Source organism: Arachis stenosperma, chromosome 9, assembly GCF_014773155.1.
Source record: "Arachis stenosperma cultivar V10309 chromosome 9, arast.V10309.gnm1.PFL2, whole genome shotgun sequence".
Taxonomy (NCBI): Eukaryota; Viridiplantae; Streptophyta; class Magnoliopsida; order Fabales; family Fabaceae; genus Arachis; species Arachis stenosperma.
Genome location: NC_080385.1, coordinates 82,712,340 through 82,735,504, shown reverse-complemented (window position 1 = coordinate 82,735,504; position 23,165 = coordinate 82,712,340). Strand labels below are relative to the sequence as shown.

General features: G+C 41.3%; 1 protein-coding gene across 1 annotated transcript; it reads left to right on the top strand.

Moving 5' to 3' along the window:
* Nucleotides 1–866, top strand: LOC130949653 (uncharacterized). Its single transcript, XM_057878313.1, has 2 exons — nt 1–228; nt 330–866. The coding sequence occupies exons 1-2, from the start codon at nt 1–3 to the stop codon at nt 864–866; spliced, it is 765 nt and encodes a 254-aa protein (XP_057734296.1).
* Nucleotides 867–23,165: the final 22,299 nt, after the last annotated feature.

The window sequence follows — 23,165 nt, the reverse complement described above, 5'->3', positions numbered from 1 at the left end:
ATGGGACCCTTCCCAACCTCCTACTCAAATAGCTACATATTAGTGGCCATTGATTATGTTTCAAGATGGGTAGAGGCCATAGCTACTGCAACAAATGACAACAAGGTTGTGATAAGCTTCTTGAGAAGGAACATCTTCAGCAGATTTGGAGTTCCCAGAGCTCTTATTAGTGATGGGGGGTCACACTTCTACAACAAACAATTAGAAGCACTCCTTCTCATATATGGAGTAAAACACAAAGTGGCAACTCCATACCACCCACAGACCAATGGGCAAGCTGAGATCTCCAACAGAGAGCTGAAACGAATACTAGAAAAAACTGTTGGAAGTTCACAAAAGACTGGTCTAGGAAGCTAGATGATGCTCTATGGGCCTACAGGATAGCATTCAAGACCCTCATTGGGATGTCACCATACCAACTAGTATTCGGCAAGGCTTGCCACTTACCAGTTGAATTAGAGCACAGAGCTTTTTGGGCACTAAAACTACTCAATTTTGATGAAAAGGCTGCTGGAGAAAAGAGATTAATGCAACTCAATGAGCTGGAAAAGTTTAGAAATCAAGCATATGAGAATGCAAAAATCTACAAAGAAAACACAAAAAGGTGGCATGACCAAAGGATAGCAAGAAGAGAGTTCATTGAAGGACAAAAGATGTTACTCTACAACTCTAGACTCAAGTTCTTCCCTGGAAAACATAAGTCTCGATGGTCAGGACCTTTCACCATACTCAAGGTGTTTCTCTACGGTCATGTGGAGCTCATGGAAGACAAGACTCAGAGAACTTTCTCTGTCAATGGCCATAGACTCAAACATTACTTGGGAAGCTCATTGGAGGAGCAGAAAGTGAGCTACAAGCTCAGCTAAAGATGGAGGAATGTCAAGCTAATGACAATAAAGAAGCGCTAGTTGGGAGGCACCCCAACATTTTATCCTTTTGATTTAATTGCTTTCCTAGAAGTAGTTTAAATTCTGTGATAGCTTCAATTTTTAGGACTAGTTGTTTGATATTCGCTTTGATAGTAGATCATTTTTTTACACTCTTTTATTTGGGATTTGCAACTTGATGAATGCATGACTAATGATGAGTGAATGGGCCGAAATGCTACGTTTGGTGTGGCCTCTCACCCACTTAATCTAGGCTTACAAAAACTAATAAATTGATTCTAAAGAGTAAGCCCATAGATTAAGTTTGGCGTGGCCACCACCAATGATCACATAGTACCCAATTCACCCAAGTTGAGAGCACTTAATACCTTGAACAAGAATGAACGTAAATTAATGGATTCAGAGGGGTTGGGATCAAAAGAAAATGAAAGGTTTTATATTATTCCACTCTTATGAACACATTAAATACACAATGATGAAAGCAATTTATTAAGATGCCAAGGAATTAAGTTTGGTGTCCCTAGGGACGCCCATCAGTTGCAACCTAATTCTCTCTTAATGAGAAGAAATGTGAAAGGGTATTTTGTCATTACTAATAGGGTCAGTTTCTATTTCAGGAGAGAAGATGGAACCCTCATGGAAGACTACTCACAAAAATAAGGAAGTCAAAGTGTACTTGCACTTTGGAACTCAACACACACAGAGGACACAGTGAGTGAGAAGTTGGCGCCTCTCCCCACGCTAGGCGCCACTTCCCAAAGTGGGAAAACATTCAATTCCTTTTAATTCCCACCTCCGAACCACAACCATTCACCCACTATAAAAGATCCACTCCCTCACCTTCCCTCCCCACTTCAACAACCCCTACAACATTGACCTTCGCATATCCCCTCATCTTCTACTATCTTCCTCTTTCTTCCTTCTTTTCTTGATTGGGACAATCAAGTCCTAAGTTTGGTGTTGGAGCAAAACCTTACTTTGCTTTTTCTTTCTTTCGAACCCCTACTCTCTATTTCTTTTCACAACTCTCCCAACCCAATGGCACCACCAAAAAGCTCAGCCTCAAAGAAAAGAAGAACCAGGGAACCACCCTCTGGATCCTCAAGCTCTTTCAACACCTACAAGTTTCTCTCCGCATTCAACTAAAATCAGTTTTATGGTTGGGTGAGTGAGAGGGAAATCATCCCAGAAGTTGGATTTCAACTAGGGAGGAATGAACACATAGAGATCAACATTGAGATTGAGCAGAGGGGTTAGTCACTTCTATGCAACCCACCAAGGAAGGTAGTTGAAAGCTTGGTGAGGGAATTCTATGCTAATGCGATACCTCAACCAGGGCAACAATATGGCTACATTAGCTATATGAGGGGGAAATCCATTGATTACAGCCCTTCTAGCATTGAGAGAATGCTAATGGTGAAGAGGACAAGCTCCAATCGGAGATATGAAGAGAGAATAAAGCAACAAGACCCTGGGTTTGAGGAGATTTTGAGCGAAATATGTGTGATGAATGTGCAATGGATCAACGACAAGGATGGGATCCCCAACCAATTTAGGAGAAGAGATTTGAGCCCCCAAGCTAGAGGGTGGCTAGAGTTTGTAAGGAGATCCCTAATCCCTACATCCAACACTTCAAAGGTGACCAAAGAAAGAGCTGTGCTCATCTACAGCATCATAAAAGGAGAAAACATCAATGTGGGGGAGATGATTGCTAACAACATCAACAAAGTGCTGAAAAGCACCAGTGACAACACAAGGTTGGCATTTCCCAGCATCATACAAAGGCTATCTGATGAGGCTGGGGTTGAGAAGATTATTGATGAAGTGCTTGTGAAGTAAGATAAGTCTATCTCTGCCAAGAAGATGGCAAAAGTGGTGGCTGTCCACCCACTCAACAGGGCTAGAGAAAGAAGAGCCCATGCTCATGTACCACAACAACAACAACAAGGAGAGGGAGAGGCTGAAGAGCACCCTCAAGTCCTAGCACTTCAACCACCACCACACTACCAATATCAATAATTCCCATAAGGTTTCAATTGGGAGCAACTGCAAGGAAATGTACAGCAAATGAGGGGAGATATACACCACTTGAGGGAGGATGTCAACCAATTCAAGGAGGCTCATCAACAACAATGGAGCCAAGTCAACCAAAATATTCAACAACTCCAATAGAGTTGGGAGCATATGAGAAAGGAGCAGTAAGAACAATTTGATTGGGGAGAAGTGCGAAGCGCACTGGATAAAATAGGAGAGCAAGGCAAGTGGCAGCAGAGGAACCTGGCCGAATTCAGGCATCTCTATGATGCCAGGATATTGTCCTGGAGGCAGTATGACATTAACACACAAGCGAAGCTGAATCACTTGTGTAATGCTGTTGCCGCTCTGAACCTAGGATATCCAACTTTCATGCAAGGGATGGAAGAGCTAAGTGCAAGACAAGAGGAAATCTTAGCCAAACATAACGAAGATGATAGAAATTACATGAGAAGGCTAGAATTTTGGAAACCCAAAGATGCCAAGGCTCAAGAAGGTTCCTCCAAGCCAGATGAAGGTGGCTCATCCCCTCCTAAGAAGAAGGACAAAGGAAAGGGGCCAATGAACTGAAGATGAAGCTGCCCAAGGTTGTTGAGTCCCATGGTTGACATTTTTCAAATTCTGCATTCTATTTAACTTTTGGTTTATTTACTCATTGAATAATCATGCTAGAATAGTTTATGTTTCATGCTTAGTTTTTAATTCCTATTTGAAGTCTTTATGAGTTTTTTTCAAGAAAGAAAACGCAATATATTTCAAGTCTTCACTTCAATTAAATAAAAGTAGAATTTGTCTCTATGAGAGTCACTGTGAGTTGTACAAAAACAATAAGAGAAACCAAGGCCAAGTGGGATCATAAAACAAACTAAGAAACAAAAGGCTAAGTGTAAAACCTTGGATGAACCAGAAAGAAAATGAGTCATGGAGGGAACTAATCCTAGAAGGTATAACAAAGGGAAGGCTAAGGGGTGTTCCTTGAATATCTATAGAACCAAGAGGTAGTAAGCAATAAAGACCCAAAGCTCTGAGCATCAACTACTAGGATAGAAAAGAAAAAGAAAACATGAAAAAGAAAGGCTCAAGAAGAAATAATAATCCTAGTAGATGCTTATGGTGAAGATGTGTCAAGAAGAGACTTGGGCAAGTAAATTCTTAGGGGTGTCTCAACACCTAGTACCCTAAAACCAACTGGTTTGTGAGTGCTAATTGAAAGCATAATTAAAGGGTTGTCTTGAGACAAAACACTTAGAGTCGTGGTCAAGAAAGCAAAACAGCATTTACTACTTCAAGGTGTCAATCAATAGAAAGGACCCCTAAGGCCTATACCTGAGTGAGCCCTCAAGGATCCAAGCGCTTTCCATGGCAATCAAAACATTCATACATGTGTTAGACACTTAGTTTCACTCTTAGTTATATTGAAATCTTTTGAAGCCAAGGCCTTCATATATAAAAGTTTACTCACATTGATTTGCTTGGGACAAGCAAAACTTAAGTTTGGTGTTGTGATGACTTACATCATCTACCTTTTTTTCTTGCATAAAAAGACCATAAAAGAGCACAAACCTCATTTGATCAATACAATTCATGTATTATTTGATGAATATTATAGTACACTACTTTGAAGATGAGTTGTGCTGAATTGCAGGTGAAAAAAGGTATCAAAAATGGGAAGAAGACAAGCAAGAAGCTGGGCGTGTGAAACTCGCGTGTCACTTGAGGGCAAACGCCACAAAAATGTATTGGCGTGGCACGCCAGTACTAAATTCCAGAAGGGAGAATCAAGCATGCATGTGGGCGTGGCATGCCAAGGACTGGGCGTTGCACGTTCGTAATAAACTCCAGAGAGCAAAAAGGAGAACCACAAGATGGGCGTGACACGCCAGGCTGGGCGTGGCACGCCAGATCCATCAACCACTATGGCCGTGCCACTTGAAGTCGAAGGCGTGGCATGCCAGGAGCTAGAGAGTCACTTTAGCGTGCCACTTGAAGATCCATGCGTGGCACGCCAAGCTTGAAGAATGAACAAATATATGGGCGTGCCACTTGAGCAACCAGGCATGGCACGCCAGACATCACAAGCAAGATCTGGGCATGCCACATAGTGTCAAAGGCGTGGCACGCCAGTCCCAAAAACTCACTTTGGCATGCCACTTGAAGGTCAAGGCGTGGCACGCCACTTATTGGAACAACACAAGATCATGGGCGTGGCACGCCAACCTGCAAGCATGGCACACTAGTATAACTTTCCAGAGAGGGTAGAAGAGGCCAATTACATGGGGCGTGCCACTTGAAGTCGAAGGCATTTCTCACTTAGGCATGCCACTTGAGCAACAAGGCGTGGCACGCCAATGCCATTCAGAGGCAAGAGAAGCATTGGGGCGTGCCACTTGAGTTCGTGGCGTGGCACGCCAAGCAGAAGGATCATTCACCTAACAAGGGCGTGGCACGCCAGGCCCTGGACGTGCCACGCTAGTGCAACTTTGCAAAGAACTCAACCAAGCACACAACAAGGGCGTGGCACGCCAGCTTTTAGGCGTGGCACGCCAGTTCAAATTTCTAGAAGCAAGGAAAGTGGAGGAATCAAAAGGGCGTGCCACTTGAGCTCGAAGGCGTGGCACGCCAACACAAGAACGTCACTATGGCGTGCCACTTGAGCTCGAAGGCATGGCACGCCAAGGTTGAAAGAGGGACGAGCGTGCCACTTGAAGGATTGAGCGTTGCACGCCAAGCCATTTTGCAAGGCACGTGACACGCCTGAGAAGCGCCAACAACACGCTAACTAAGGGGTTACGCTTATTAAGTGCTTTCTTTCCCTCCAAAATGTAATTTTCCTTTTTCACTTTTGTAATTCTTTTATTTTCACTAGGAGTAGCATATATACCCCAAAAGAGTACTGAAGAAGGGGTGAAGCTGTTAGTTCTAGATCCACTTTTACATTCCATTTTGGAGTACCTTCTAAGCTATGAGTAGCTAACTTCCCTCTCATTGAGAGAGGGAGCTCTGTTGTACTTGATGGATTGACAATAGTGAAATTCTTCTTCCCTTCATCTTCTCTTGATTTGCTAAGAGGAATTTCGTGCTTAATGCTTAGTATTCAATCATCTTGGGAAAGAGATTGAATACAATTGGGTTTCATGGGAACCTTGGGAAAGGAAACATGAAACCATGCTTGAATTCCCTTCTCACATTTGAGTAGATTATGGGTTTTGGTGATGGGATATATAACATATAATCCCCCCTCTACCTGAATCTACAAGGGTGTGTGGTATAATTAGGGACTAAGCATATCTCTCTTCATGAGCAATTAGACCAAAGAATTGGCTATTGATCAAGATTTGAGAGATTGAGTCACCAAGGGATTGGGGCTCAATCAATCATGATTGCTAAGAGGTTAGTGAGTTGCATGATTGAAGGAGATCTAAGCTAGATTTGATCCAAAGAGGCAACATTTTCCAATCTCAATGAATTCCCCATTCTCATCTATCCAATTCTTTATAGCTCAATTTTACTTTCAGCAATCCCCATTCCCATTTACATTCAAGTCATTTATGATTCTGCAATTTCCATTCTGCAATTTCCATTCCTGCACTTTAATGCTTTTCTTTATATTCTAGTCATATACATTTATGCCATTTACAATTCTGCACTTCACACTAGCATTAATCTGCTTGACTAATTCACTAATCAATTAAAACTACTTGAGTTTGCCAATCTCTGTGGATACGGACCTGATGTGTGGAAAACGATCCAACACAAAACTCACCGGCAAGTGTACCGGGTCGCATCAAGTAATAATAACTCACATGAGTGAGGTCGATCCCACAGGGATTGAAGGATTGAGCAATTTTAGTTTAGTGGTTGATTTAGTCAAGCGAATCAAGTATTGGTTGAGTGATTTTGTATCCAACAGTAAGTAAATAACAAAAAATGTAAAGGGGAAGGGAAGAATTGCAGAAATTAAAGAAAACTGAAAGTAAAAGAGCTGAATCTTAAAGAGCAAGAAATTAAATGACTGAAACTTAAAGTGCAAGAAATGTAAATTGCAGTAACTTAAAGTGCAAGAAATATAAATTGCAGTAATGAAAAGGGATTTGAGGATTGGGATTTCAGAATTCAGGCAAGGGAAATTAAATTGCAACAATTAATAAAGCAGAAGTTGAATTAGAAGTAACTAGAATTCAAACAGAAAATGGAATTGAATTGCAGCAGGGGTTCACAGAAGAACCAAAAAGGAAAATGTGATCTCAGGACTCCAGAGACTAGATAGCAAAGTCTAGATCTCAATTGCCTTCCCAGATCCAAATTCTCAAAGCAATTAACAAGAAATTAAAGAAGAAGTAGTAAAGGGAATGTAATTGAACTCAATTATGCAGAAAAGGAATTCAAGAGATCTTGAATGGAGATTGAGACAGAAATTCCTCAATTCTTCACACCCAAGACTCAAACAAGAAAAGTAAAAATGCTCAAGCAGGAACGAGGAAGAAGAGAGATCAATTCTCCTCCCCAATTCCCTGAAATCTCAGTTCCTAGCTCTCAAAATTCAAAATCAAAAGAAGCTCTCAATTCAAAAGTGAAAAGAAAGGTCAAAGTAAAGGTAAAAAATTCTAATTACATCAAACTAACTCCTATTTATACACTTTCTATTCTTGGATTTTGGAATTTGGATGGGCTTTTGATTTGGTGAAGAAATGAATTTAATTGGATTTTTAATCCAATTTTAGCCCATGAAGAAGTAGCTCCCAGGAGGCTGCCCTGCCCTTGTGGAGGGCAGGGCAGGGATTGGTGCGTGCGGCCTTGTGCATGCGTGTTGGTGCTGCAGGATGCTTCAGGATGTTGCCCTGCCCTTGTGGAGGGCAGGGCAGAGTTTTTTGGTGCGCCAGATTCTGCTGCCCGTGCGTGCTTGCTGTGCCAAAGCTCCCTTGGTGCGTGCGTGTTGGTGCGCTGGCCGTGCATCACAAAAATGCTGCCCTGCCCTTGTGGAGGGCAGAGCAATGTGCCAAAGATGAGGTCCCAAGTTCGAAACTTGGTGGAGGCACACGCTACTTCTTTTCTTTGGTTTTCTTGGCACCAAAGTCATGCTTAGTTCCTTGCTTCCTCATGGTGCCGTGTTCGATCCTGGGAGATTGAAAACAAGCTTGTGAGTAGCGCTCTCCCACTCCCCCTTGCTCATGAGTTGGAACCTTGTGGCAAGCATTGGTAGGCTTTTTCCTTGAATTTATTTCCTTGATGAGCCCGATATTGCTCTTGAGGAGGGCAGGGCAGAGTTTTTGTTCTCCTTGATCCTTAGCATCAAATTGTGCTCCGCCCTTGTTGTGGGCAGGGCAGTGTTGCCTCTCAAAGCTTGGTTCATTATGTTGCCCTCCTGGAGGGCAGTGTGCCCTTGTGGAGGGCAATGTTTGCTTCCTCCCTTCCATGTGCCACACTTCTTCTTCCCTTGGGCCACGCTTTCTTTAAGCCACGCTTCCTCTTTTCTTCTTTTCTTCACCTACAAGAAACCAAAACAACCACTCAAAGTATCTCTAAACTCATAAAGTTTATAATTCATTAAAAATCAATTAATTCTTGCTTAAACCTCATGATTTAGCATCAATTTAATGGTGGTTGCTTGATTTAAAGAAGTTGTGCATTTTCATTCCAACTTGCCTACTTAAAATACAAGAAAGTGCATAAAGGCTAATAAAACAAGTGAAATTAGCTTGAAAAATGGGTATATGATGACCCGTCATCAGAGCCCACTCCTCTGTGGGTTATTACTTGGCGATAATTTTTGGTGCGCTTGCCAAAAGAACTCGTTCACTAAGTTTTAAATTAAAAAAAGGGTAGTGAATCGGACTCATCAGCGGCCTTCCATGCAAAGAGGTCGACGTTATCTCGTAGAAACTGTATGAGTGATTCTTTTATGTCTCTTTTTAGGAGTGTGCCGATATTGGTCGTTTGGTCCGGGGTATCCCCGATCTGGATTTTCTCTATTTCACCTTCAGGTTGTGGGCAGAGTTCTTCCCGCCTCTAAATTCCACTGAGTTCGATTGTGTGGAATTCTTCTCCTGTGCCTCTGAGGTTTAGACTTTCGTTGTAACAGTGGTGATACGTAAAAATTAGATTTACGTACAACCGGCAAGTATACCGGGTCGTATCAAGTAGTAAAACTCACTTAGAGTGAGGTCGATCCCACGAGGATTGGTAGATTAAGCAACTTTAATTAAATGGTAAATTTAGTCAAGCAAATATGATTTTGATTTTTATGAGCATTATGACTTTTGAACATAAGTGCAGGAATTTAAATTGCAAGGAATTTAAGGACATGAATATAGAAATAAAATGAAAGTAAACTTAAAGTGCAAGAAACTTAAATGACATCAAAAATAAAAGGCAAGGAATTTAAAGGTTGCAGAAATTTAAAGAACATAAGGGTAAATAGCAAGAATTAAAGGAACAAAATGTAAAAGACAAGAAGAATAAAGTGACCGAATGTAAAAGGGAATTGGGTTGTGGGAAATTAAACAACTAGAGGCAATAGAAATAAGAATTGATGGTAGAGAAGATCATTAGGGATCAGAGATGCTAGTGTTCATGAATTGATGTTAGTCAAATCCTTCTCAATCATGGGCATAGATCCATGGCAAGTGGGTAATTGAATCCCAATCTCTTGGTGATTCAATTTCTCTCAACATAACCAAATGCCACTCTCGTGATCTATTTGTTCATGAGAAGAGATGATGCTCAAATCTAATCCAGCCACACAATTTCTATAATCTCAACCAAGGAGAGTTACATCTCACATACTAACCAAGGTGTATTGATTAAAGAAATCATGAAAGGATGAACTCTAAACTGAATTATGTGGCTCATTCCTCAAATTCACCACATAATTCATATAGATTAACCCCTCTCTCGATGGTGGTTGAATCTTTGAAGAACAAGAGTTTCCTCTTTAGACCAACCACTAGAATTGAGGAGGAGAAGATGTGTTCACCAATACATTTCAACTAGCAGAGCTCTTCCCCCTAATGAAAGTGGGGTTTAGTGAGTCATTGCTCCAATTTCAACAACAATTGCCATAAACCAAAATTAAACTAAATGCAAAGAAAGATGAAGAAGAATAAGGAAATGCTTAAAGCTTAAGAAAATGAAGAAGAGAAGTTCCAAGAAGAACCCCAAAATAGCTCTCCGGGTCTCCTCCCGGAAGTACCAAAGAGTTCTTAAAATAAAGTGCTAAGAGTCTAAAATTCTAAGTGTCCAAAAGTGTTGAAAAGTCTTTTAAAAGTACAAACTCAATCTCTATTTATACTAGTTCCAAACTCTTTCAAAAATCTTGAATTGGGTTGGAAATATGGGCTTCCTCTTTGTTGAATTCTTGGCTCAATTGGAAGAAGTGTTGCTAGACTTGGAAAGGAAGAGTTCATTCATCATGCTTCTGGCCCATTGGCTTGGCGTTTTTGTCAATAACGCTGGCCTTAATGCACGTTGGCAACGTGCATCACAATTTCCTGGGAGTTAGCTTTGAGGCTTGGGCGTTGCTAGCCCAAGTTGTTGCTAACAACTTGCTTCTCCTCTTCTTGGCTCTACTTTCATGCTAAATGTAGCCCAGAATTTGAGTGTCAACCTTCTGCTTCAATATGGACTACTATACATCATTGGAAAGCTCTTGATGTCTATTTTCCAATGCCACTGGAATCACCTCAATTGGACCTTCCTAGCTCAAGTTATGGTTCCTCAAAGAAGGTAAGGTCAAGCTGCCAAGTTGTTGCCAAAAACGCACCCATTTTGCCAAGTTGGCAACGTGCCCGTGCCTAGAGCCTCCCAAAGCAGGGAAATGAGGCTGGCGTTGTTGCCAAAAACGCACCCTTGCTAGCACGTTGGCAACGTGCTCGTGCCCCACTCCAAGGCTCATCTCTAGCCTTCTTGAATTTCAACTTCATGTTCTTGTTTTCAGGGCCTAAAGATGACTCTGGTTTGGCTTCAATTTTGTGCTCCACCATAGACTATTATATATGGTTGGAAAGCTCTGAATGTTAGCTTTCCAACGCAACTGGAAGCACTCAATTTGGATCTCTGTAGCTCAAGATATCTTCCATTGAAGGGGACATGGTCAGGCTGTCTTGTTGGAGTTGTTGTGGATAACGCCCCTATATTCCAAGTTGGCAACGTGCTCTTCACCATCCAAAGCTTCCTGGCGTTGTTACCAAACACTCCTTCTCTTCAGCACGTTGGCAACGTGCTCGATGCTCTTTCCTAGCTCCAAATATTGCTTCCCACGTTGGCCTTGAACACGCCTATAGAGGCTGGCGTTGGCAACGTGGTTGGCACTCCTCCCTGGCGTTAGCAACTTGGATGGTGCCATGTCTTGGCGTTGGCAACGTGAATGATGCATGTCCCTGGCGTTGGCAACTTGAATGGTGCATGTCCCTGGCGTTGGCAACGTGAATGATGCATGTCCCTGGCGTTGGCAACTTGGCTGGCACCCAAGAGTTAGTGCCTAGCCAAGCAACCATTTCTGGCGTTGCCAAGGATAACGCCAATGATAGTGGCGTTGGCAACGTGCTCGAGGTTGTTTCCTATGGTGCCAAAGTTGCTTGGCGTTGCCTTGAATAACGCCTATGGTTCTTGGCGTTGGCAACGCCCTCGAGCTCCTCTTCAAGGCTTCATTCTTGTGCTTGGCGTTGCCCATAAAAACTCACTCCTTTCTCCAAGTTGGCAACGCCAACTTCTCTTCCAAGGCTGCCTGGCGTTGCCTTCAACAACGCAGCCTATTCCTCAAGTTGGCAACGCCAACTTTGCTTCTCCAGGGCTGCCTGGCGTTGTCCTCAATAACGCACCCTATTCCCAAGTTGGCAACGCCAACTTCTTCTTCTTGGTTGCCTGGCGTTGTCCATAAAAACGCCCCTTTTTCCCAAGTTGACAACGCCAACTTCTTGCCTCCATGCTTCCTTGTTTCATCACCTATCATCAACAAAGGAAATGGCTTCAAAGTTTTACCAATTCATGCAATAAATTTCATGAGATTCATTCATACTCATTCATATATGTATTCTTTAAATCATTTGTATGAATTTGGCTAGAATCAACATGTTCCTTGGTGTTTTCATGCATGAAGATAAAACTCATAAAAGGACTTGTTTAATTAGAGAAAATGAATGAAATTAAGCTAAAACTACTTAAACTAACTAGCTAATATAGAAAATATGCAAACGCATCACAACACCAAACTTAAACCTTGCTTGTCCTCAAGCAAAAAGAGAATCATGCAATAGAGATTGACAATCCAAGGTAAGAAGAATAACAACTCAATGTTCATGGTAAGCTAGTTTTTCTAAGAATGCTACAATCACAAAAGAAATGTAAATGATTGATGCTTCTATCTAGCTCAATTTATGAAATCTTTTTCTTATATTTCTTCCTTGAATCAAGCTTTTGATTTTCTTATTAGCTTCTCCTTTTGGGTGCTTTGCCCCATGAGTTGATTACAAAACTACGACTCTAAATGCTTTGTTTTCAAGTATTACCACTTGATACATAAGCACCACAAGCATTTAATTAGAGGATTTCATTAAGCACATTTATTTCTTTTCTTGACTCTCTAATCATTGATGCTCAGAGCCTTGAGCTTTGAGGGAATGCTTTTGCACTTGAGCCTAGCCTTGACTTCTAAGTGTTTTGTTTTCAAGCATTTTACTTGATACATAAACACCACAAGTACTTAACAATGGAATTGTCATTGGTACTTTCAACTCAGAGCCTTCATTTTCAAAAGATTTCAAAAATGTCCTAGATGAAAACTTCAATTAAATCAAATCTAATGCAATTGAGCAACAATCAAACATACTAGCCTTCCAATACTTGTATGCGCATGCCAAGTTCTTCTTTAATTCCTTGTTTGTTTATGATCATGATGCCTTTTTTGCTTTTGAATTCACAAAACTCAAGTTGGTAGTCATAATGCCACAGCAACATATTGCAAATCAAAATTCAAGCTATGCTTATTCATACCACACATGCATATAGAGAAGGTAATAAGACAATCATGCAATTTAAAGTGCTGGAAACAAATGAGAGAAAAAAGAACTTTACAACCTTGTAATTTATCTTCTCTATTGTTGTCCTTTTCCTCCTTTTCTTTCCCTTCCCACACCAAACTTAGAATGATTGCTTGTCCTCAAGCAACAATTAGAACCATGGCTATGGGGCTAAGATAGATCATGAATGTCTTACACAATGAAACATTAGTAGCACATGTGTTTCAAGTAAGCAAAAGTAAAGATAACAATTAAGGAAATAAAATCTAAATTAAAAGTAGCAATTGTTAAGTAATTTTTCTGATTGTTTGGAGCTAGTGACTAATCATGCAAAGGGTTAAAATGTGTCTTTAATGAAACTTTTTGGTGGAACACCAAACTTAGCACCTCACATTCACCTTTGAATTCTGTTGGTGTGTAACACCAAACTTAGCTCCTTGCAATGCAGATAAATATACTTAACTCTTTTATTGAATTAACTAAGAAAAGAAGACTACCTTTGGTTGGGTTGCCTCCCAACAAGCGCTTTTTTATCGTCATTAGCTTGACGGTTATCCCTCTTTAGGGCGGATGATGATCATAGTGCCTTAATCCTTCCCCTCTCACCGTGAGCTTCCTTCCAGTATCATTCTTGATGATTTCCACATGTTCAAGTGAGAGGATTTTGTTCACTGTGTAGTATCCAGAAAAGTGTGGAGATGTCTCTATTGGTTGGTAAGTTAGCATCACTTTATCCCCTGGTGAGAAGTCTTCAGTGGAGATTTTCTTGTTTCTCCATCCTCTTGGCATTTTCTTCTTGGGACTCTCTTCTTTTCCAGGAGATAGTTCAGGTTTTGGGATCTCAATTTTTGGACTGTCCTTGCTATGAATCTTAAATGCTGACTTTGATTGCAGCTTCTCCTCTATTCTTTGAGCTTGTTGCAGCACCTCCACCTCTTCATTTTCTTTCCAGCATGAGCTTGGAAGTGCCTCATCAGGTGCCTCTTTCAAGTTTGGATCTATGGAATCAATCTTCATACACTCTTCCTCTTGGGTGGAGTCTTGCAAATTCTTGAAGACATGGAACACTATATGCTCATCATGCACCCTTAGCATTAATTCTCCTTTTTCGACATCTATCAATGCCCTGGCAGTGGCTAAAAAGGGCCTCCCTAGAATAATGGGAGTGTTGTCATCTTCCTCTATGTCTAGGATGACAAAGTCAACTGGGAGGAAAAATTTGTCCACCTTTACTAATACATTCTCTACAACCCCGAGTGCTTGCTGAATAGATTTATCCGCCATTTGAAGGGCTATCTTTGTAGGTTTCAATTCATGAATCTGAAGCTTCCTCATCAAAGATAGAGGCATCAGATTTATGCTTGCACCAAGATCACAAAATGCTCTCTCAATCATCATGTTGCCTATTGTGCAGGGGATGTGAAAGCTCCCTGGGTCTTTCATCTTCTTTGGCAACTTTTTCTGGATGATGGCACTACACTCCCTGGTCATCACAACCGTTTGTCCCTCTTTCAAGGATCTTTTCTTTGTTAGCAATTCCTTCATGAACTTAGCATATAGAGGCATCTGTTCAAGTGCTTCAATGAAGGGGATGTTGATGTGTAGTGTCTTGAATATTTCCAAGAATTTGGAATATTGCTTCTCTTTGTTCTCTTCTTTAAACCTCTGAGGGTATGGGAGCATTGGTTGGTATGCTTTCACTGCCTCCTTCTTAGCTAATTTATCACTTTGTGTATAGGTTTCTTGCTCCTGCTTTTGTTCCTTCACCTCTTCTTTTAAGCCTTCTTTGATGTGCTCTTCCTGAGTAATGGCTTCTGTCTCCACTTTCTTCCCACTTCTCAGGGTGATTGCTTTACACTCCTCCCATTTTATGGCTTTTTCTGTGTCTCTTGGGTTGGGTATCGTATCACTTGGAAGAACATTGGTTGGTCGCTCGGCTTGTTTGGCCAATTGTCCCACTTGTCTCTCAATATTCTTCATGATGACCTCATGTTCCTTGTGTCCCTTAGCTAAGGCTTGAGTGGTTTGAGCAAGTGCTTGCAAGGTTGCTTCCAGACTTGAGATTCTGGCCTCATGATGGTCAATTGGAGGTATGATGGGGGTTGATTGTTGTTGGAAGTTGTTGGGTGGATTAGTGTGGTAATTTTGTGAAGTGGATGTTGGTGTAGGAAAGTTGCTTTGGTGAGTTTGTGAGTTATTATGAGGGTGTTGATATGTGTTTTGTGTTTTTCTATATTGGTTAGTGTTGTTGGCATGGTGATTTTGGTTATTTGTGTTGCGGGAGTGATTGTGGTTGTTGTTCTTTTGCCAATGGTTTTCACCCCACTTTAGATTGGGATGATTTCTCTAAGATGAGTTGTATGTATCACCATGAAATTCATCCTGAGAATTTGAAGTATTCTGCATGTATTGAACTTGCTCTTGTGGTTGTTCAACAGTGGTCCCTTCACCTTGGCTCCATTCAAGTAATGGTTGATTTGTTGTGTTCACTGATGCTAGCTGGAAACCATCCATTCTCTTTGTTATCATCTCCATTTGTTGTTGGATTTGTTGGTGCATTAACTTGTTTTGTGCCAAGATAGCATCAACACCTTCGAGCTCCATTACACCTTTCTTTGGGGTCGGATTATGCTGCCTCTCTGATGAGTAATAATATTGATTGTTTGCCACAATCTCAATGAGGTCTTGAGCCTCCTCGGCAGTTTTCATCATGTTAAGTGATCCTCCTGATGAGTAGTCTAGTCCCTTCCTTGCTTCTAAGTTTAAACCTTCATAGAAGTTTTGGAGTTTGACCCAGTCACTAAACATGTCAGGTGGACATCTTCTCATGAGTGCCTTATACCTCTCCCAGGCTTCATACAATGACTCCCCTTCCATTTGCCTGAAAGTTTGTACCTCTGTCTTCAATTTGATGATTCTTTGAGGTGGGTAAAACTTTGCTAGAAATCTGCCCATCAGGTCATTCCAATCATTGAGGCTTTCCTTGGGGAATGATTCTAGCCATTGAGTGGCTTTATCCCTCAAAGAGAATGGAAATAATAACAACTTGTAGACATCTGGATGCACTCCATTTGTCTTCACTGTATTGCATATCCTCAGAAAAACAGATAGATGTTGATTTGGGTCTTCAAGAGGTCCCCCTCCATAAGAGCAGTTGTTCTGTACCAAAGTGATGAGCTGAGGTTTCAACTCAAAGTTATTGGCTTGAACTGGAGGAGTGGCAATACTACTCCCACAATGTCTTGGATCAGGGATGGTATAAGAAGATAGCACCCTTCTAGGTGGTCTATCGTTGTTGTTGACCCCTCCAGGATTGTGCATCTCATCCTCCATGACTTGATCTTCTCCCTCTGAATCCTCTTCACCAACTATTCCCTTTCCCCTTTCTGCTCTCCTTATCCTTCGGAGGGTTCTCTCGTCCTCAATGTTACGTCTACTAGCTCCTGACATACACAAATAGAACCAAAATCACAAGTGAGACACTCTAGAGTTAGAGTGGAATTAGAGTTAGTGAAACAAAGTATCAAACAGTTAGTGGGCTTAACAAAAGTACTAAAAAAAATGCTTAATCTAAATTACCATTCACTTAATTATTGTCAATCTTTTCCAATCCCCGGCAACGGCGCCAAAAACTTGATACGTAAAAATTAGATTTACGTACAACCGGCAAGTATACCGGGTCGTATCAAGTAGTAAAACTCACTTAGAGTGAGGTCGATCCCACGAGGATTGGTAGATTAAGCAACTTTAATTAAATGGTAAATTTAGTCAAGCAAATATGATTTTGATTTTTATGAGCATTATGACTTTTGAACATAAGTGCAGGAATTTAAATTGCAAGGAATTTAAGGACATGAATATAGAAATAAAATGAAAGTAAACTTAAAGTGCAAGAAACTTAAATGACATCAAAAATAAAAGGCAAGGAATTTAAAGGTTGCAGAAATTTAAAGAACATAAGGGTAAATAGCAAGAATTAAAGGAACAAAATGTAAAAGACAAGAAGAATAAAGTGACCGAATGTAAAAGGGAATTGGGTTGTGGGAAATTAAACAACTAGAGGCAATAGAAATAAGAATTGATGGTAGAGAAGATCATTAGGGATCAGAGATGCTAGTGTTCATGAATTGATGTTAGTCAAATCCTTCTCAATCATGGGCATAGATCCATGGCAAGTGGGTAATTGAATCCCAATCTCTTGGTGATTCAATTTCTCTCAACATAACCAAATGCCACTCTCGTGATCTATTTGTTCATGAGAAGAGATGATGCTCAAATCTAATCCAGCCACACAATTTCTATAATCTCAACCAAGGAGAGTTACATCTCACATACTAACCAAGGTGTATTGATTAAAGAAATCATGAAAGGATGAACTCTAAACTGAATTATGTGGCTCATTCCTCAAATTCACCACATAATTCATATAGATTAACCCCTCTCTCGATGGTGGTTGAATCTTTGAAGAACAAGAGTTTCCTCTTTAGACCAACCACTAGAATTGAGGAGGAGAAGATGTGTTCACCAATACATTTCAACTAGCAGAGCTCTTCCCCCTAATGAAAGTGGGGTTTAGTGAGTCATTGCTCCAATTTCAACAACAATTGCCATAAACCAAAATTAAACTAAATGCAAAGAAAGATGAAGAAGAATAAGGAAATGCTTAAAGCTTAAGAAAATGAAGAAGAGAAGTTCCAAGAAGAACCCCAAAATAGCTCTCCGGGTCTCCTCCCGGAAGTACCAAAGAGTTCTTAAAATAAAGTGCTAAGAGTCTAAAATTCTAAGTGTCCAAAAGTGTTGAAAAGTCTTTTAAAAGTACAAACTCAATCTCTATTTATACTAGTTCCAAAACTCTTTCAAAAATCTTGAATTGGGTTGGAAATATGGGCTTCCTCTTTGTTGAATTCTTGGCTCAATTGGAAGAAGTGTTGCTAGACTTGGAAAGGAAGAGTTCATTCATCATGCTTCTGGCCCATTGGCTTGGCGTTTTTGTCAATAACGCTGGCCTTAATGCACGTTGGCAACGTGCATCACAATTTCCTGGGAGTTAGCTTTGAGGCTTGGGCGTTGCTAGCCCAAGTTGTTGCTAACAACTTGCTTCTCCTCTTCTTGGCTCTACTTTCATGCTAAATGTAGCCCAGAATTTGAGTGTCAACCTTCTGCTTCAATATGGACTACTATACATCATTGGAAAGCTCTTGATGTCTATTTTCCAATGCCACTGGAATCACCTCAATTGGACCTTCCTAGCTCAAGTTATGGTTCCTCAAAGAAGGTAAGGTCAAGCTGCCAAGTTGTTGCCAAAAACGCACCCATTTTGCCAAGTTGGCAACGTGCCCGTGCCTAGAGCCTCCCAAAGCAGGGAAATGAGGCTGGCGTTGTTGCCAAAAACGCACCCTTGCTAGCACGTTGGCAACGTGCTCGTGCCCCACTCCAAGGCTCATCTCTAGCCTTCTTGAATTTCAACTTCATGTTCTTGTTTTCAGGGCCTAAAGATGACTCTGGTTTGGCTTCAATTTTGTGCTCCACCATAGACTATTATATATGGTTGGAAAGCTCTGAATGTTAGCTTTCCAACGCAACTGGAAGCACTCAATTTGGATCTCTGTAGCTCAAGATATCTTCCATTGAAGGGGACATGGTCAGGCTGTCTTGTTGGAGTTGTTGTGGATAACGCCCCTATATTCCAAGTTGGCAACGTGCTCTTCACCATCCAAAGCTTCCTGGCGTTGTTACCAAACACTCCTTCTCTTCAGCACGTTGGCAACGTGCTCGATGCTCTTTCCTAGCTCCAAATATTGCTTCCCACGTTGGCCTTGAACACGCCTATAGAGGCTGGCGTTGGCAACGTGGTTGGCACTCCTCCCTGGCGTTAGCAACTTGGATGGTGCCATGTCTTGGCGTTGGCAACGTGAATGATGCATGTCCCTGGCGTTGGCAACTTGAATGGTGCATGTCCCTGGCGTTGGCAACGTGAATGATGCATGTCCCTGGCGTTGGCAACTTGGCTGGCACCCAAGAGTTGGTGCCTAGCCAAGCAACCATTTCTGGCGTTGCCAAGGATAACGCCAATGATAGTGGCGTTGGCAACGTGCTCGAGGTTGTTTCCTATGGTGCCAAAGTTGCTTGGCGTTGCCTTGAATAACGCCTATGGTTCTTGGCGTTGGCAACGCCCTCGAGCTCCTCTTCAAGGCTTCATTCTTGTGCTTGGCGTTGCCCATAAAAACTCACTCCTTTCTCCAAGTTGGCAACGCCAACTTCTCTTCCAAGGCTGCCTGGCGTTGCCTTCAACAACGCAGCCTATTCCTCAAGTTGGCAACGCCAACTTGCTTCTCCAGGGCTGCCTGGCGTTGTCCTCAATAACGCACCCTATTCCCAAGTTGGCAACGCCAACTTCTTCTTCTTGGTTGCCTGGCGTTGTCCATAAAAACGCCCCTTTTTCCCAAGTTGGCAACGCCAACTTCTTGCCTCCATGCTTCCTTGTTTCATCACCTATCATCAACAAAGGAAATGGCTTCAAAGTTTTACCAATTCATGCAATAAATTTCATGAGATTCATTCATACTCATTCATATATGTATTCTTTAAATCATTTGTATGAATTTGGCTAGAATCAACATGTTCCTTGGTGTTTTCATGCATGAAGATAAAACTCATAAAAGGACTTGTTTAATTAGAGAAAATGAATGAAATTAAGCTAAAACTACTTAAACTAACTAGCTAATATAGTGGCGCGCCATCTTCTGATATGCTTTTATCGTAGCTATTCCCCCTGCAGTTGGGAACTTCATACATAGATGTGGAGTTGAGACTATTGCACTGAGCTGATTCAACGTTGTCTGACCTATTAGGGCATTGTAGGCTGAACTTACGTCGACTACGATGTAATCTATCTTGAGTGTTCTTAAATGGCTTCCCTTTCCGAAAGTTGTGTGTAGCGAGATGTATCCCATCGGTTGAACCGGGGTATCTCCTAGTCCGAACAGGCTGTGCAGATATGCTCTGAGTTCTTTTTCTTCTAAGCCGAGCTTGTCGAAGGCAGTTTTGAATAAGATATCGGCGGATCTCCCATGGTCTATCAGCGTGCGGTGGAGATTTACGTTTGCCAGTATAATAGTGATGACCATGGGATCGTCATGTCCTGATGTGATGCCGGATGCGTCTTCTTTGGTGAAAGTAATCACGGGGATGTCGGGTGCTTCCTCCTTTCCTGCGACATGATATACGTCTTTGAGATGTCTTTTGCGAGATGATTTGGAGATTCCTCCACCGATGAATCCGCCGTGTATCATGTGGACATGTCTTTCTGGTGTACGAGATGATCGCTCGGTTTGTCCAACATCTTCTGCTCTTCTTCTTTTTCTATGCTCATCGTCACGGGTGGCCAGATATCGATCTAGCTTTCCTTCTCTTACTAGTTTTTCTATGACATTTTTTAAATCGAAACACTCATTGGTAGAATGCCCGTGGATCCGATGGTATTCACAATATTCGGCCCGGTTTCTTCTTCCTTTTTTGCCTTTGAGTGGCCGAGCTGGGGGTATTTTTTCAGTGTTGCAAACCTCTCTGTAAACATCCACAAGAGACACCCTCAGGGGGGTGTAATTGTGGTGTTTTTTGATTTTCTCTCCATGTCGATCTTCCTTCTTTTTGGAATCTTTGTCCCTATCCCGGGAGGTAAATCCAGCTTTCGAGGTCTTTCCTAGTCGGGAGTTTTCCTCCATGTTGATGTACTTCTCTGCTCGTTCCTGCACCTCGTTCAAAGATGTGGGATTTTTTTTTTATATAGATTGACTAAAAGGTCCTTCTCGCAAGCCATTAATGAGGCCCATAATGGCAGCCTCTGTTGGTAGGTTCTGTATGTCCTGGCATGTCTTGTTGAATCTTTCCATGAAGTTGCAAAGGGTTTCCCATTCTCCTTGCCTGATTCCTAATAGACTTGGAGCGTGTTTAGCTTTGTCTTTTTGGATAGAGAATCTGGCCAAAAATTTCTTGGCCAAGTCATCGAAACTTGAGATGGACCTAGGCGGTAGATTGTCGAATCATCTAATTACCGTCTTTGTTAAAGTAGTCGGAAAGGCTTTGCAACGAACTGCATCTGAGGCGTCGGTGAGGTACATTCTACTTCTGAAATTGCTGAGGTGATGGCCGGGATCTGTAGTGCTGTCGTATGGAGTCATATCTGGAGCTTCAAAGTCTTTAGGGATTTTGGTCTTCATAATCTCCTTAGTGAATGAATCTTGTTCCATGCGGGAGCTGTCTTCATGAGGGGATCGGTTGGCTTTGGTCTTGAGATCAGCTTTGAGTTTTAGGAGTTTCTCTTCTAATTCCCTGCATCGCCTTATTTCCTTTTGTAGGTCTTTCTAAGCCTCTCGTTGACGTAGGGCATCTTCCTCGAGTTGTTTTAAACGGTCTTGAAATATCTCCATGGCTCCCGCATTTTTATGCAGCGTTCTATCCTCTAGATCTGAATTGTGATCGTTGTCATGGTCGTCCACCATAGCGATGGGATGACTTCCAGGTTCCCCGGCAACGACGCCAATGTTCCAAGGGTTACCTGAAACTGTAGGTCGATCTCAGACGAGATCTTCTATACTGATCGGAGCTGTTGTGTCCGACTTTGTTGGACTTGATGGTGGTGCTGATCCTTCATCCCCGGAGGGTGGGGGGTACCTACAAGGGACTCCGATGCTTAAGTTAGCAAGGGTATTAAGCAGGTATTAAGTAGAATCAGAGTATGAGTTATACCTGGATGCTTCAGCGTATTTATAATGGTGCAGAGTGACCTTTTTAGATAAAATAAGTTAGTTATCTTATCTTATCTTATCTTTGAGTGAGGTCCTCGTACCTTCAAGGGAACCGCCCTTATCTTTTTAGGCTTAGGCTCCCCGTGGATTTGGGTCGTGTTCCTCTATTTAGGCCCTTTACTGGGCTTTCCTGTCAATTTAGTCGAGCTCTTTAAGAAGAGGTCGGGTCGTCTTGACCTGAAGAGGTCGGTCGCTTTGTCTGTAGAACATTCCGGGTCGGACAGCTCAACCCAGGGTATGAACACCAGGAAACTTAAATTGCTTGAATAATAAAAGGATCTGGGTACTGGGAAGTGAAACAGAATGTAAACTACAATAAATCAGAAGCTCTAAAATGAAGAAATTCAAAGAGAGTGATTCATCAGGGATTGGAGATACTGTAATCCTTCCTAAATAAAATTGATCTCAGCTCCTTTCTCAATCATTTGGTAAATCTATGATGGATTGAAATTGATTGGATCCCAATTCCTTGGCAATCCAATCTCTCAAATCATAATCAATCATGCCAATTCCTTGATCTAATTGTCATGAGAAGAGTTTAAGTGCAAATCTCTCATCCATGAGTGAAGAGGAATGGTATGAAATATGAAATGCAACCTATTTATATGAATGCAACTATATGCCAAAATGTTTCTACCTACTTGGTTAAAAGTAAATAAATCTTTTAAGAACAAATATGAACTGGATTTCACTAATTCAAATCATAAAAATGAAGTACAAATAGACTTGCAAGAAGAAGATAGCTCATGAAAGCCGGGAACAAGGAATCGAGCATCGAACCCTCACTGGAAGTGTATACACTCTAATTGGTCAGGTGTTTGAGGTTCGATTCTCTCAATTCTCCACTAGCCTTGCTTTCTAAGACTTGCTCTTCATCTAACAATCAACAAAAGTTTAATGCACAAATACACAAATCAAGAGGTCTTTTGAGGGTTGTAATGGGGTCAAGGTCAAGATAGGATTGTATTTGGTCAAGTGGACTGAAAACTGAATCCTTAATTAACCTAAACTTCTCACCTAACTTAGAACAATCCATATAATCATAATATAAAATCAATAACTGCCCATTAACCGTGTTGACTACATATTCATGCATTCCAATTTTGAGTAAGTACATATGCATTGCTATCACCATTTACTTTGGGGCATTTTATCCCCTTTTTATTTTTTTATTTTTTTTCTTTTCTTTTTCTCTTTTTCTTTTTTATTTTTTTCTATTTTTTTTTCTTTTCTTTTCTTTTGTTTTTCTCAATGCATATGATTAAAGTATTGAATGCATAAAACATGTGCTTAACATTCTTGTTCATATTTTCTCAAGAATACACAATACCCAATTCTCAAACCCAACTTTTCCACACTTAATTCATGAGCACTCTCATTAGTCTAAGTTAACCAAGGATTCAAATTAGGGACATTATTGTTTT